The sequence below is a fragment of the Uranotaenia lowii genome, chromosome 3 (genome assembly GCF_029784155.1).
Source record: "Uranotaenia lowii strain MFRU-FL chromosome 3, ASM2978415v1, whole genome shotgun sequence".
Taxonomy (NCBI): Eukaryota; Metazoa; Arthropoda; class Insecta; order Diptera; family Culicidae; genus Uranotaenia; species Uranotaenia lowii.
In genome coordinates this window covers 11,860,638-11,876,531 of record NC_073693.1, presented here as the reverse complement: position 1 = coordinate 11,876,531, position 15,894 = coordinate 11,860,638, and the positions used below count along the sequence as shown (strand labels likewise).

The window sequence follows — 15,894 nt, the reverse complement described above, 5'->3', positions numbered from 1 at the left end:
ACGCGTTTGTAAATTTCAAAACATCATCCATCCAAGCATTAATTTTTATGATTTCACTGAGTAGAATTTTTTGAAGTATTTTTACCCCTAAATGTATGCAGCACCTATATGCTTTTTCTTGAAAAAAAATTTTTTTGGCATAAAAAATGTTAAATTTAATTCGAACAAAACCAAAAATTACTGTAAATGATGCTTTATGCGTTATGACATCACAAATATATCAAAAACTATAAATTTTCAAACGTTTTCATTTGATTTTTAATTGAAAACAAAGTTTTTTTTGCCACTTACCCCTTTTTCTTAGTAGGGTGAAAATTGCATGTTTTTGTTAATTTAAAAATAATTGGCGAGACCAATAATTTTTTCTGACTCCGTCAATTTGATGCCGATTATCTGTGGACATTAAGTTTTTAAAAGCCATTGAAGTTGAAAAGTGTTGCATGATGCCCCAGTTGACGGTTAACATATGACACAGCAATTCGAGTTCAATGATTCAAGATGGATATGAGTAGTCAATCAAGCTAAGCTAAGCTAGCTTATTCTCCGAATTCAAATTTTAATTTCGTTTAATTACACTTGAGGTGTAATCTGTGGATTTTATTTGGGAATTAGAATAAACACAAATCTCCATCACCTTTATATCAACCTTTTTTTGATGCACTGCTTTTGAGCCTATTTTTACTTAAATTACAATCAACAGTAGGAGACATCCTAACGGCAAGAATGGATCTCTTATCAGTCAATGCTAAACACCGATGGCGTTGTAGCAAGATGACGTTTTTTTATCATAAATAATCAATACAATAAGGGATTTCATCATTTTTAACCGACATTCAAATGTTAACGTTAATTATTCATAAAATTTTTATGCATAAATAGAAGTGTCCCGTAAGAATTTTCTACATCAACCAAAAATTTAACTTGGAAATTGTTTTCTAAATATTTAGGTCCACCCTGACTGGGCGTTTCACTGCACTTTTCATTTGGCTATCAGATGCAGTTCGCTTATCAGTAGAGCAACGGCCGCGATAATGGCTGGAGGTGGCGCCTTGTACGAATTCACCCTGCCGGAACGGTTTCACAAGGTTGCCGAAATCGAACTGGGAGAAACGGATCAGGTTCGGGAACAATCTTTGACCGAGCTCCGGAAGTGGATCGAAAACAACCCACGTATTCTGGAATGTAGAACGGATGTGAATTTTTTGCTTAAGTTTTTGAGATTTCGTAAGTTTTCCGTCACTGAAGCTGGAGAAGCTATTGAACGGTATCTGGTGGCTCGCCAGAAGCATCCGAAATGGTTCCAAGGGATGGATCCTCGTGAAGAAGGATTTCGGCTGTTGCAAGAAAGTGGTGTTGTTGTAGAGATGGGCCAAGATGAGCACTGTCGGACAATTTTGATAATGCGATCCAAACAGTATTCCCCTGATCGGGACACTTCAACGTCAATCATCAAACATCTGGTGGGATTTGTTGACTTGTTGACAGAACAGGAGGAAGTTCAAATCGGTGGGGTTCGAGTGTGGATCGACTATAAAAATATGCCACTGCGTTTGATAACCTTATTTGGTCCGATAGAATTGGCAGGATGTATTCCAGTTTTCACCAAAACTCTGCCCCTTCGCATCCGAGAAGTCCACGGAGTGGGTATTCCGAAGGCTGCAGTCGCCATTTCAACCCTGGCCCTTACTTTTGCCAGTGAAAAATTCCGGAAAAGAGTCCAAGTATTAAACAATTGTGCCCCAACATAAACCTTCTTTTCATAATATACATTTTTCCCAACAGTGTCACGCTTCGATTGAAGAGGGAAAAAAGTGTATGCCCCCAAATTTATGGCCAACGGAATTCGGTGGATCGATTGATGCGCAACAGCTTGGCGAAAGGATGAGCGAAACCTTCGAACAGAATCGAGACTTTCTGCTGTCGTTCGATGCGATGGCCATCGATGTGAAGCAAAAATTCGACAGCCCAATTTCGGAAGAACAGAACCAAACGACGCAACAGCTGTCTCCGGATGCTGATAACGATGGGGTGGAAAATTTTCGTGATTTGAAAGTAGATTAGCCGCTGATAGGAGAGATAAAAAAAAATACCACCTACAGCGCGGGTGAATGTACTTTCGTTTGGTTGATTTAAATTTGTTCCCAATTTTCCAATCAACCGATTATCGTAATGGGAAAATTAGATGAACTTCAAGCACGTTCAAGTACAGTGTTAATGGCCCTTTCCCTCACCAGTGAGGCAATTTACATGTTAGAACGTACGGGCGTTCAAAGGTTAAGTTCGGTGAACTCAACAACGAGTTACAGTTGATTCTGAAATGGTGATTGTGCATGGAATATTTAAAGTATTTTATATTTGAAAATTTACTTTCATGATTAAACGATATGGAAATAAGATCACTAAACTACCATTATCAAGGGATTTGTTATTGGTGCCTATTGATTTCCTTGGTAAAGTTATCAATAAATTGCGAAACACTTTTAACCTCTCAATATGTCGATGTAAAAGTAATCGTGTGACTAGCTATCCCCACACATCGATATGTTCAACAAAAAGGTGACATTCCACATAACTACCCCAGCAGCATGTCAATTGTGCCGGTTAGCTGCAAGATGGTCACACACTAAAGGATAACCGTATGATATTCGGTTAAGGAATTTCAAGGCACCTACGTCAAGTGACAACCTTTTCTTGTCAGCATTCGCACGTAACTCCAAATAAACCTAATTCTCGGTCTACTTTTACCCTGAAGCTTTGTGTGTTCTCTTGATCGTCTCGGTTGTCTCTCTTTTCGATGAAGCGGTAAATCGAAAGGAAATACCTTACAAAACGAAAATTATGATTCATCACTGATGGGAAATTTTTCGACCTATTCAGAATCCATTCAAAAGCTATGTTTAAACTCATTGACAGATTTTGAATTGTATTCAAGGCTTCCAAAACACTTTTCATGATCATTTTTATAAAACTTTCTCAAAAAAATTTGTTTTGGAGACGTTCATTTTTTTTTGTTTGATTTGCCAAATAAAGTGATTAAATCCGGGCAAAATCCGGGAAATTTTCAATGAATTCCAAGCAACGGAGCCGGACCGAACTCTTTCCAAGTTTTGTATTAAATGTCCGAGCAAAATCCGGATAAAACCGAGCCTAAATTTAAACATTAATCTCAATTCCCTATGATTTGGTTGACATGTATTTAAAAAACTGAAACTTCTTACAAGGAATAAGCAGATTTTTTCCATATAGGGTTAGTTGCTCTACTTTGAACCCTTTAAGCGGTGGTTTTTAAATAATCATGTTTTCCGCAAAAATGGACGGGAGGTTCATATCTTGCATGAAATTTATTTTTTTGTTCATTATCTTATCAGCAAGTTTCAATGGAAATTTTCTACATAAGTTTCGCTATTACTGAAAGATTTGTAAAGACATTGAAGATTAAAATTTCCAACTTTGAACCTACTGTTCATATTTTGGTACTTAACCTTCGTTGGACCTAGACCTAAAATTCCTATAAATAGTGTGATTTTTCGAAAATAAATAAATAAATGTGTTTAAAAGGTAATCTTTAATCAAGTTTTATCATAAAAAGTATTGCAGCTTTTTAACGATTAAAAATAGTCAAATTTCTTAAATCTCTAACACTTTCACTCCCCGTCATCTCTATCAGCATAACAATAGCTGAAACATTTTTGTGTTTACTCACTTGTAGTTTATTTGCGTAAAGTTGACAAAAAATGTTAGAAAGGTTCAATATTGGTTCTGAATTATGCCCCGCTTGAAAATTCGTACATTTGTTGATTTGTTGGTATTGGCACAAAGTTTTGGTGAAGTCAGATCTCCTTTTTTTTGGACTCTCTACAAATTTTAAGGGTTTTCCTTTGATTTCCTTGTACTTCCGAAAAAATATGTAGTTATTATTATTATTTTTTTTAAGACAGTTTACCATTCACATGGCATTCAGGTCTGTACAAAAAAAGGGGTATTACTTTAATAATATTACTTCAATTCCCACAAATCTATGAAAAGAAATTAAAACTAGAAAATGGGAATGAAAATTTTAAATACAACAACTAAAGGGGCCCCGTAAAATAATATCTTAAATAATTTTTCTCTTACATAAGTTAAGAGGGTTGCCTAGAGTAAGCAGTTCTCCCGCATTTCGCGAGCTGAGAATATCAAAATCTTGGTATTAAATTTCAAAATTTTCAACCCAAAATCTAGGCAAGAACGAATATGAGGAAAAATACCTCAAATTTCCAATTTTTTGTTTCATCGTTACATGTCAGTCAGGTCAGGATATTCTGTACGGAATGGGGTAAAATACATAAAAACATTTCCTCATTTTCATGACGTACAAACATCTTGCGCAATAAATGTTTATTATTAAATAGGTTAAATTTCCAATCTAAGTTATGATTATTGCTCTGAAATAGCAGCTAATTTCACCGAAACTGGCTCAAAGTGCTAAGAGCGAACAGAGAAGTTTTATGATAAATATTTTAGAATTTTACCTGGGAATTTTCCGTTGATTTATAAATTCTAAACCCTTTTCCTTGGGGCTTGTGATTAAGATCAGTTGGCAAGTCAGTTGCTTCCTGAGCTGATGTTTGTGAGTTCGAGCCCACGAGTAAATATCAATCACAGTTATACCGGCTAAGTTTTTTTAATGACTGTTCGCTAACTGCATCGTTGATATAAGTCACGAATGACAGAAAGATGTTAAAACGACTATAATTGAAACAAAATAAACCTTTTTCCCTCTCAGTTTTTGAAAATAAAATCTATAAAAAAAACTGTAGTTGCCTAAATTGTACCAATCGACAGTACTGAGTTTCTTTATTGAATTCCCGTCCCAATTTCTGTCTTAGACTTGAAATTCGTATTGAAACATTTTCAACTGATTTAACAAACATTTTATCATCTACTGAAGTGAATATCCCGAATTAAGCATAAATATCATTTTCCAAATGATCATTCTCAAAGGATCATTAAAACAATCTCATATTTGATTTGCTAATATCACTGAGTGATTCTCTTAAGATGCATATTTCTATGTTTTTAATCTTTAATTCAATTCAATGAGATTTTCAAGTCTTGTGTTGTTTCTTCAGTTACTGAAGTTAGTTTCATGGTTTTTCTGAATTTCGAGAACTCAGGAACAAATAAGGTACTAAACTCATTTGGATTCCTTATCTGATTTTTTCAATGACAACTGATTCTCTGTTTTAAACACAGTTTGTTTTGTGTATCAAAGATATAAAATTGAAATACACATTTGGTGCAACTTCTTCTTTGGCTCTGATTGTATCTTTGAATCTCGTTTTTTTTTATTTAATTCATATTTGGTTTCTCAAAACTTGATTTGAAATGATAATTCACATTTGAGACACTGAATTGTGGTTCTGAATATAACCTGATTTGAATTAAGTTATTTTGTATATTTTTTGAATTTTGGATTCTATGTTTCAAATTTTCATGATGCTTTCTTATTGTCATCAGGTAAATATTTCTCGATGAAGCACAAACCAGACGATCAATGATAGTATAAAAAACATTTAAAATTTCTATCTGGTCATTTATCTAAATTAGATAATTTTAGTTTCACGTGATTTATTAACAATTTTATCTTCTACGCAGACAACATGGCTGTTTGAAGACACTATACTGAACTCATCTCCAGTTCTTTTACACGTTTAAAATGATTTTGTATTCTCTGGGATAGCATATGAAAAAAAAATCGAATGATAAGGGCTCTCCGAGAAAAATTGCCCAGGGACCCCCGGTGGCTAAATCCGGCCCTGCTATCATGTATGTAAATACTATCCACAACCAAAAATTTAAAATCCACAAAAAACCGAAACTTCAAGTTAACTGTAGTTTTTTTAAGTTTGAATCTATGATATGCTAGCCTAAGTCAAAACGTTTGGCATTTTTCAACAAAGTTATTAGATATGTTACAATCTTCAATATCAAATATTCTTCGACTTTCTATATTCATTAGAAATGCAATGTATGGGAAAAATTTCATGATCTAATTTCGGAATCCGACCTTATACTTTTTTAAGATTGGCCCGAAAAATTGCTTTGTTACAAATTGCCGCTTTTTCGGACTTGACTTAAAGATGCATTTAACGTCAAAGTCTGGTGTTATCTCGGAAAATAATGACTGGTTAAAAATCTACTTTGGTGCGTGACTTCTAGGACTTCAAAAATCACAAAAGGAAATCGGGAAAATCGATTTTTTTTATGACAAATGATTATAGAACGTCGAGATCTGGTTTCGAAAAAAAAATTCTTAGCCAAAAATCGACTATCTGTGTCCCAGAAAATCGATTTTTTCCAAGATTTTTTTTTCCGAAATAAAACCAAACGTTACGTTTTATACATTTTTTTTTCTTATAAAAATTCGAAATTCGATTTCCCGATTTCCTTTTGTTTTCCCTTTGGTGATATTTTAAGCTCTAGAAGCCCAACAAGTCAATTTTAAACAATTTTTTTTTCAAAGTTCACCAGTCACCAGATTCCGACGTTTAATGCATTTTTAAGTCATGGCATAAAAACTCAAATTTCGGTTTGCCGAATTATTTTGATTTTAATGTATGAGGGTAAAAAGAAATCGATTTTTTGATGATGCATTGGTGCATCCTTAAATCAAGTCCGATTGAGCTGAAATTTGACACAGGCCAGTTTTTGAGTCAACCCCATTTGGCTGCCACTCTTATATTAATTTCAGAAATTTTCATATTTAATGCTCTCTAGTTAATTTTCATATATCGAAAATTTTTCAAATATCTAGATAAAATCTGAATTTTTTATCAAATAGTTAGTAATAGAAAAATGGACAATCAGTTTAAATTTTCATGAATTTTTGCACTCAAATCTTATTTTTATAGTGCATAATGGGGAAAAAAATGTATTAACTGTGAATAAATTCCATATCTAATCTATAAATCTATGAAAATATAATCTATGAAAATAAACTACCCTTCAATGAAAATGTCCGAAAAATCGATTGGACATAGTTTATGAAGCCGCACAATCTTACAAACGAAGATATAGTGTCTTTTTAGCCCCTAGTTTCACTCTATTTTGTGAACAATCTAAAAAAATGATTTCAAATTGGAATTTTTGAGCTAAAATAGACTTATCTTGTGATTTTTTTTCGAGAAATCAAATGAAGACTGTTTGAGCCATTACACGCTTGGGAAAAAGGAGTTATGGCTGATTTTACCCTGGATTCCCCTATATTTTCCAATAAGTTATGTAAAAAGTAAATTCGAACTTAAATCTTTTTAACCAAATGATAGCTATAATTAGTTTTTTTTTTTCAAGTAATCGAATGAAAGCTATTTTCGCCACCGCATTCATCAGAAAATGAAGCTATGGCTGATTTTACCCTCAATTCTCCATCAATTTTCAATTATTTCAGACTAACGCATGTTTGGAAATTTTAAACCAAATGAGACCTTACTAATGTTATTTTTATCTGAAAAATCAAATGAAGGCTGTTTGAGGCACTGCACGCAATGGAAAGTTATGGCTGTTTTATCCCTCATTTTCAAATATTTCTAATAAAGTTAAGAAAAAGCATGTTCGGACTGGAATATTTTGGAGCATATGGATGTATGGAGCTATTTTTTTTTTTCAACCGAATGAGACTTATCTTATAGGATTTTTTCTTAGGCATCAAATGAAGGCTTTTTTAAATATGGCTGTTTGAACCTCAATTCCCCTTCGTTTTTGAAATATTGCAGGATAGCATGTTCGCTGTGGAAAATGGAGCGACGATCGTTTTTATCCTTAATTCCCCCACATTTTTCAATTTATCCAGAAAAAAGCATGTTCGGAATTTAATATTTTGGTCCAAATGAGACTTATCTCGAGTGGTTTTTTTTTCGAGAAATCGAATGAATGCTGTTTGAGCCACCGCACGCATCGGAAAATGGAGTAATCGCTTCTTTACCCTCAATTCCTCTACAGTTTTCAGATATTTCAGAAAAATGCATGTTCAGACTTGAAACATTTAAACCAAATTTGACTTATCTTGTATGTTTTTTTTTCGGAGAATCGAATAAAGGCTTCGGAAAATGGAGCTATGGCTTAAGTGTTTAAAAAATTGTAGGGGAAATAAGGGTAAAAACAGCTATAACTAAATTCTTCCATGCGTGTGGCCGCTCAAATAGCCTTCATTCGATTTTTTGGAAGAAATCACATAAAACTTCTCTTATTTGGTTCAAAATTTTCAAGTCAAGCTTTTCATAATTAATTGAAGAATATAGGGAAATTGGGTTCAAAATCAGCCATATCTACAATTTTCGTTGAGTGTGGTAGCTCAAACAGTTTTCATTTGATTTTTCGAAAAAATTCACACAATTTTAGTTCAAAATTTTGCAGTTCAACCGAACCAGTAATTTTTTGGATTGATTACGAAATATAGTGGAATTAGGGATTAAAATCAGACTATTTCTCCGTGCGTAAGCTCGTACGGCGCACACAGGGGAAAACGATGTGAAAAGGTGATCAAAATTGTTTACGTCAAAACGGAGCGTTTTAGACCCATAGTGTTTTCAGGACGTTTTACCTACCTCTGAAGCACTTTAAAATGAGCTTTTGATAAAAAAAAATTCAATCACCTAGCAGTGAGATAGATTTTTTTTTTTGTAATTTTCATTTTAGAGCAATTATGTATTTGAAAAGTATTTAGATTGTAAAAAATGTAGCAATTTTGTTGAAGACGTCAACATGGTAGACGCTAACTCAAAAAAGTTAGATTGAATATTTTTATGAAGAAGAATATTTTTAATTCCAAATTTTTCAGTTTTTAAACGATATCTCTTCAGACCAAGCTTATTCGAGCAAAGTATGTATGAAAGAGTTTTGAGTCACCCAAAATCGTACAGTTTTGTGGACCTGCCTGATTCTGATGCAATCAAAAAATGAACCGAACTAATCCGAACTAGAAAGATACAAGTGTTGGAAAACAGCTATTTTTTCTTAGTTTTTTCAATCTAACTCGTTTCAGTCTGAATATGTTTATAAAATGTGTTCAACAAAACTGTTAGATTTTGAGTTACTCAAAACTCTTCCAAACATACTTTGCTAGAATAAGCTTGGCCTGAAGAGATATCGCTTAAAAACTGATAAATTTGAATAAAATATATTTTATTTATTTTGAACCCTTCTAACTTTTTTGAGTTAGCTACTACGATGTTGACGTCTTCAACAAAATCTCTACATTTTTTACAATCTAAAAACTTACCAAAGACATAATTGCTCTAAAGTGTAAATTACAAAAAAAAAATTTTCTATCTCACTGTTAGATGATTGAATCATTTTTATCAAAAGCTCATTTTAAAGTGCTTTAAATGTAGGTAAAATGTCCCGAAGACAATATGGGTCTAAAACGCTCCGTTTTGGCATACACAATTTTGATCACCTTTTTACATCGTTTTCCCCTGTGCGCACCACACGCTTCGAAAAATGGAGCTCTCGCTTAACTGTTAATAGCTTAACTGCTTAAATGTAGAGAAATTGAGGGTTAAAACAGCCATAACTCAATTTTTCAATGCGTGCGGCGGCTCAAACAGAAAAACAAAACAAAAATCACACAAGAGAAGTTTCATTTGGTTTAAAATTTTCAAGTTCGTTTAAAGTCAAGTTTTTTATAATTAACTGTAAAATGGGAAATTGGGTGTAAAATTAGTCATAGCTATGATTTCCGTTGCGCGTGATAGCTTAAACAGTCTTCATTTGGTTCCTCGAAAAAAAAAAATCACACATGATAGGTCTGTTTTAGTTCAAAATTTTGTAATCCAAAGCAGTGTTTTTCTGCATTATTTCAAAAATATAGGGGAATTAGGGGTTAAAAGTGGACTATATCTCCGCTCGTATGCTCGTACGGCGTCTGCAATTATGCTCAATCGATTTTTTGGACATTTTCACTACAGAAAAGTATATTTTCATAGATTTGGTTCAAGTAGGAGGGAAGATATTGAATTTATTCGCTGTTTATACACTTTTTCCCCCTTGCGTAATGTTTTTCAACGCCATATCACAAAAACTAGAGGTGACATACAAAATTGTCACAAGATTCGAGTTCAGGACGCAAAATTCTTCCAAAACCAGGTGTTGCAACATCAACAATGTTGTTCTTCCCAGTAATTCCCATTACATGATGATTCACTCTCTGGAGCCACTTTTTGATTCGCATCTTTTTTTCTAACTGAATCTGCGTCCAAACGCTTGGAAGTGTAGATGTTCAAGACCAGTACGTTTGTTTACACCTTTCAACATGTGAAATCAACATCCGAAATAGTAAAATATTTTCGAACGGAAAACCATAAGTTTCGATGTACAGTAATCGATCATTTCGATAAAAAAAAATCGCCCATTCATGAATATCGAAGATCAAATATGAAATGCTTTGAGGTGGAATGCAGTTAAACTCACAATAAATAAAATATCATTCATCGATGGCTATTTTTAGCAGTCGCCGATTGAATGAAAATTATTCTAGTTCATTAGCTTCACCAACACTCAACAGCTATTAAAAGCAGGACCTCATCAGCACCGAGGGACTCGAAGCCATATGCAAAAATTTCGTCTTAATTCATTGATTCATACTTTTCTATTGACATCATGAAAGATGTTCGTTACTTCCTGCGTACAAGTTGGGAGAAGAAGCTTATTTTTTAAAGCTTTCAAAATTTAACAAATATTTTTCTAAAACAATTACAAATTTTGAATTGCTTTACTAAAGTTATTAAAGGTTTTCTTTTTATGGGCGTCTACGGTAAAAAAAAATGTAGCACATCAAGCATTGATTTAGTTATTCAAAAAAAATCAATCTGATACAGATGATTTGAGGTAAATTGGCAAAGGTAAACATCGAATGAAAGTTTCTCTTTCGATTTTTTTCCAAGTGGCCAAAGTTTTTGTACCCTTGGAGCGTGCCTTCCAAATACGAACACATGAGCTCTACAAGATTTTTTTTAGCCCAACTTTGCCTTCTTGAGATCATTTCGTTGAATCCTTCTTGAAACATCTCGGGTGTGGAAGAAGGAAAGGAGAGGATTTTTTTGATGATACAACACTGGTTGAGAAAAGAAAGTATAAAAATTAATCTACTCAAGAAAAATATGTTGGAATAAGTGGATCTGTTCCGTAATTGTTGATAAAGTTCAATTCAAATCGCAAATAAAAATGTTTTTTGGTTGTAGAATTTTATCAAGAAATTCGTTCGACTTGCTACCTAGAACAGTGTAATATATACCTCAGTCAGCCACCAGAATCCTAAGAAAGATTTTTCTCGCCTTCTCGGAAAGGGGTTTTCCACTTATCCTTGATAGATCATTTCCAAAACCTCAAAGGCAAATCCGTTGTGATTGCGGGTCCAGTTTGGTCGCACTGCAAAGCTGTTCTGGGGCGAAGGCGATGCTCGGATTTCCCTAGAGCCGTTTTTGCCATCAGTTGTTGGGCCAAAGACGACATCTGTCTGTTGCCTTGATGGCTACTTCCGAATTTCCTCAAATTTATCTTTCTTACGGTAAAAGCGAGGAACAGTGAATATACTCAAAGTATGAGTTCTCCTCCTTAATATTTTTTTGTAATCCTTTGTAGAATATATAGCTCGGATGTGGCAGTAATTTTGATAACATGACAGGTTCCTACCATTTTATCCTAATTCATTAAAAAATAATATGTTGCATACGCGTAAGAGTTTTTTTTTCTCAGTTGAAAGTTTTTAAAGTATTCTATAAGCTGAAAATATTTCCAACAATTCGACTTAGTTAGGAGGCAGAGCTGGCAATAAAGTGTAGTCAAAAATGAAAATCCATAAATTTCAAACGAGAGAAAATCTATCTCAAACTGCAGATGAACCGATTCCAAACTTTGTTGCACGACACAAACGCCCGGCAACCAGCCACAACACGTAGGAGGATGTGGGATTTTCGTTTTCTCGGATTCACGACTGATGTTTTGATGAGTTATGGAGCCATTCTTCGAGATAACCTATATACATATAAATAGTCGTTGATGGTTAGCCTCTTGATGCTACACAACTTCTAACCGCTCTAATGGTGGTCATGACAATTTTAGGGGAAAAAAAACTCTTACCGTCTGCTGCTCAAATCCGACGAAGAAATTCCGAGTTCTTTGGAACATTTCTTCCGGGGGTGGATTTTTCCAAAGCACCTGAGTTGGTTTTGTGTGCAACAAGCGGTTTTTTTGCTTCGAGAAAAAAAAACCCCTTGGAAATGAACGAAGGGATTTACAAAGTCGTTTTAAAACCTTAAAAGAACAACGCCGAGAGGATTGTTTAAACAGTCCTCGGTTGGATTGATAAAGAAAAGTTTAATCTGAACGATTTTCTCGAACGGCAACGGTGTGATAGCGCTTTGGCGCTTTTTATGTTCCAATCAGAATTTCTTTTGATGACACAAAATGCGTCGAGAGTTGCCGAGGGTACACACAGCCAGAGACAGTTCGAAAGGAATGAAAAAGTTAATACGAAATCCTTCTTATGAGAGCGTAACAAAAGCAGGAGAAAGCGAAAAAAATAGAAAGAAGCATCAAACCATTGAATGAAGAATCACGGCGAAAAAAGTGGAAATCGTTTTGTGCGCTTTTTGAGTGATGTAAAACGCTTATCACAGGTTGTTCTCGGTGTGGGAAAGGTAGCTGAGAAAAAAATTAAGATTTCACTTTTCACGACGAGATCGTGGCACGTGATGCGATGCGATGTAACGTCAGAAGCAGAAGTGTTTGATTGAAGAACAATTAGAAAACAGCAACCACTTCTGATGCTGCGAAGGGAATCGGGTTATTTGCGCTTTATTCGGAGTTATTTTAGTTACAGGTTTAAGTCGGTATTTATTTGTTTCAAAGTTTTCTTTTTTTGAGCTTTTTCAATACCTCAATCTTAATCCATCCCAGATTTTTTTTACTAATATCGCTTTATCTCTCTTGTTTCTCAACAGATTTTTAAAAAAATTTATAGTTCTAGAAACTTGAGAAACGTTTTTTGTGTATCTGTAGAGGCCAGAACGTGTCAAATTATGTCAACTTTTCAAGCCACTTTTAAAAAGTTTTCTACTGTGACTGTAACAAATTTGACGGATAATTGATTTGAGAAGTTCGTTTTTAACACATTTTTTTTTACATTTTTTGTAGTCGCATCTTAACAGAATTCAAAAAAAAAAATTCCTTGTGCGCAACAGTTGTTTGGGGCACTTATATTTTATTTAAATCAAAAGTTTCACTGCAGTTTTCTTAGGCACTAATCGATTTTTTTAACATTTGAGACCAAATTCATAGCCTTTTTATGAAGTATGTTTTGTTCGATTTTTTTTTACTTTAAACAACGTAACAATGAATTGTTGTAGCTGAATATTATCTGAGAACTATAATTGAGCAAAATGAAGATGTTTTTCAAAACTGAAATTTTAAATAAAAAATGGTTGAGAAACAAGAGAGATATTATTATTAGGCATCAAAGTACAATTATATGACAATACGCGTTAAGACACTTAAAAAAAGGAATGTCAAATTGACACTCATGATCCAAAATGAGATTTTTATTAAGCTTTCGGGGAGCTTCCATTAAAAAGAAATGAATATTTAACTCAAAACTCGGTTTGTGGAAAGGAAAAATTCAAGCCTCATTAGAGGGCATTCATTTATTACGTAACACTTCTAGGGGGAGAGAGTTAGTTCGAGCGTTACGAATCGTGACAAAGGGGAGGGGGAGAAGTACTCTCATCGTGACGTAACGATTTTTTCTTTCGAAAAATTTCATTTTTATTTCAGCTATCTTGATGTTATACAATTTTTCCAAGGAAGGCTTACTAAATTTGTAAGCTTTAACATGATTCTATTTGGTTCTTATCTTTTCTTTTTCTTCTTCTGCTTCTTCTTCTTCTTCTTCTTCTTCTTCTTCTTCTTCTTCTTCTTCTTCTTCTTCTTCTTCTTCTTCTTCTTCTTCTTCTTCTTCTTCTTCTTCTTCTTCTTCTTCTGCTTCTTCTGCTTTTTCTTCTTCTTCTTCGTCTTCTTCTAAACTTGGGTTCCTTATTTTTCGTTTCAACATAGTAGATATCTGATACATGCATTGCAGATACCACTACGGCCAGGCCAACCATGTGATGTCTAATGTAAGGTTGCCAGATTGCCCGGTTTATCCGGATTTGCCCGGATATTTAATACTAAATTTTAGAACAGTCCGGCCCGGCCTGGTTGCCCATTTTAAGTTTATTTGGCAAATTAAACAAAATAAAAAACAACAACAACTTCCAAAACGAATTTTTTTTTGAGCAAAAATAATCATGAAAGGTTTTTTGGAAGCCTAAAATACCGTTCAAAATCTATGGATGAGTTTTGATGAAAAAAAAATTTTTGTTCTTGATTTTTGTTGAGGAATTTCTGAGTTTTGACAAAATTTGCCCGGATATTGCCGGGATTTATGGTCGTCAATTTGAAATCGAATGCCCGGATTATGCCAGGTTTTTATATAAAAATTACCCGGTTTGTCCGGCGCTGAAATAATTCTGGCAACCTTAGTCTAAAGATACAGGAACAAGAGGGAGGAATGAAGCGTGGATTTCCTTGCCAAACGCTTCATATGATTCTAAAGAATTCGGATTCGAAGTGATAATGCTCAATTTGCAAGGTTGAATACTGAAAAAAAAAAATTGATTGATCTTACTCGAAACTTTCACAGTATGACGCTTGTTCCACAGGCAATCCAATCTCTGCCACCATTACCCTTTTCCAGTTCTTCTCAGTTAATGTTTCAAAATTTTCACTGAACCTCAACAAAAGCTCTCGTTCCTTCAAACTATGGTTTAGATTTTGTTCTTTATCTTCATGATGATATAGAACATTTTCAGGAACGACTGTCAAATACATCTTCGAACAATCGATGCTTACTTAGATCCCTCGGGTTTGCATCTTTTCCTTTCATAAAGATTCCGAGAGAGACCTTTTAAGAGCAGGTTCACTGGTGTTGGTAAAAAGTGGTAGAAATTTTGACATTTTGAAAATTTTACCATGCAAAAATGTTTTCAAGATCCTTAAGCGTTGTATTTTTTACTAAACACTTTCTATTTCAACCGTATGTGATAGAAATATTGCTATTTTTGCATCATAGCATGCGAAACTACAACACGTGTTGTTAAAAAATTTGAAGACCACAGATCTTGAAAATGTTTTTGCATGCAAAATTTTAAAAATTTGCAAAAAGTGAAAAAATTTCTACCACTTTTTCCTAACACCAGTGAACTTGCTCTAAGGTGTGTATTGAGTATCCATGAAAAATCGTTGGAAAACCATATATTAGACCCCGAGATTTTAACATGCCATGTTTTATCACGTTTAGTAAATAGTTCCGATGAATATTACTAAGTGGAGAATATTTTACATAACAAGTAATGCTCCTTGAGTAAAAAAAACTTAACGAAGGCCATCAGCCAACAAGCACATAGAAACTTGGAATAAGACAATCGATAAGTTTTTACAGTGAGATTCAGATTATTGAGTTCTAAGAAGCGATCTGAACAGATATTAACTCAGTTTATTTTGTTGTGTGAAATTTGAAGAATGATATTAGTTCTTTTTGGATGGATGATTTTGAAAACAATTTTTCAAAATTGTCAACCAAAAATCTGGGCAATGTCCGAGAAAATTTGGTCATAACCCAGAAATTCCTCAACAAAAATTGAGATAAAAACATGAAAAAAAACTTTTTCCTCTACATTTATCAGCAGATTTTCAATCGTACTTAAGGCTTTCATGATTATTTTTATGAAACTTGTTCTCAACGTTTCGTTCTGAACGCAAAAAAAAATTACAACACAATTTATTCAGTTTGATTTCAAAATGAGAATGAGGATAAACCCG

The 15,894-nt window shown here is 33.9% G+C and overlaps 2 protein-coding genes across 4 annotated transcripts in view; one reads left to right on the top strand and one right to left on the bottom strand.

Moving 5' to 3' along the window:
- The window catches only part of LOC129750963 (opsin, ultraviolet-sensitive), a 422,334-nt gene that overhangs the window by 224,757 nt on the left and 181,683 nt on the right, over positions 1 to 15,894 (bottom strand). The window lies entirely within an intron of this gene.
- Positions 998 to 2,781, top strand: LOC129750968 (alpha-tocopherol transfer protein-like). Its single transcript, XM_055746197.1, has 2 exons — positions 998 to 1,721; positions 1,783 to 2,781. Exons 1-2 carry the CDS (start codon positions 1,032 to 1,034, stop codon positions 2,059 to 2,061), a joined length of 969 nt encoding a protein of 322 aa, XP_055602172.1. The 5' UTR covers positions 998 to 1,031; the 3' UTR covers positions 2,062 to 2,781.

What these genes read in the sequence shown, in the direction of transcription:
- LOC129750968 (XM_055746197.1), top strand. Translation starts at nt 1,032, where the DNA reads ATGGCTGGAGGTGGCGCCTTGTACGAATTCACCCTGCCGGAACGGTTT. An exon ending in AATTCCGGAAAAGAGTCCAA is followed by an intron (nt 1,722 to 1,782) that starts GTATTAAACAAT and finishes TTTTCCCAACAG; the next exon opens with TGTCACGCTTCGATTGAAGA.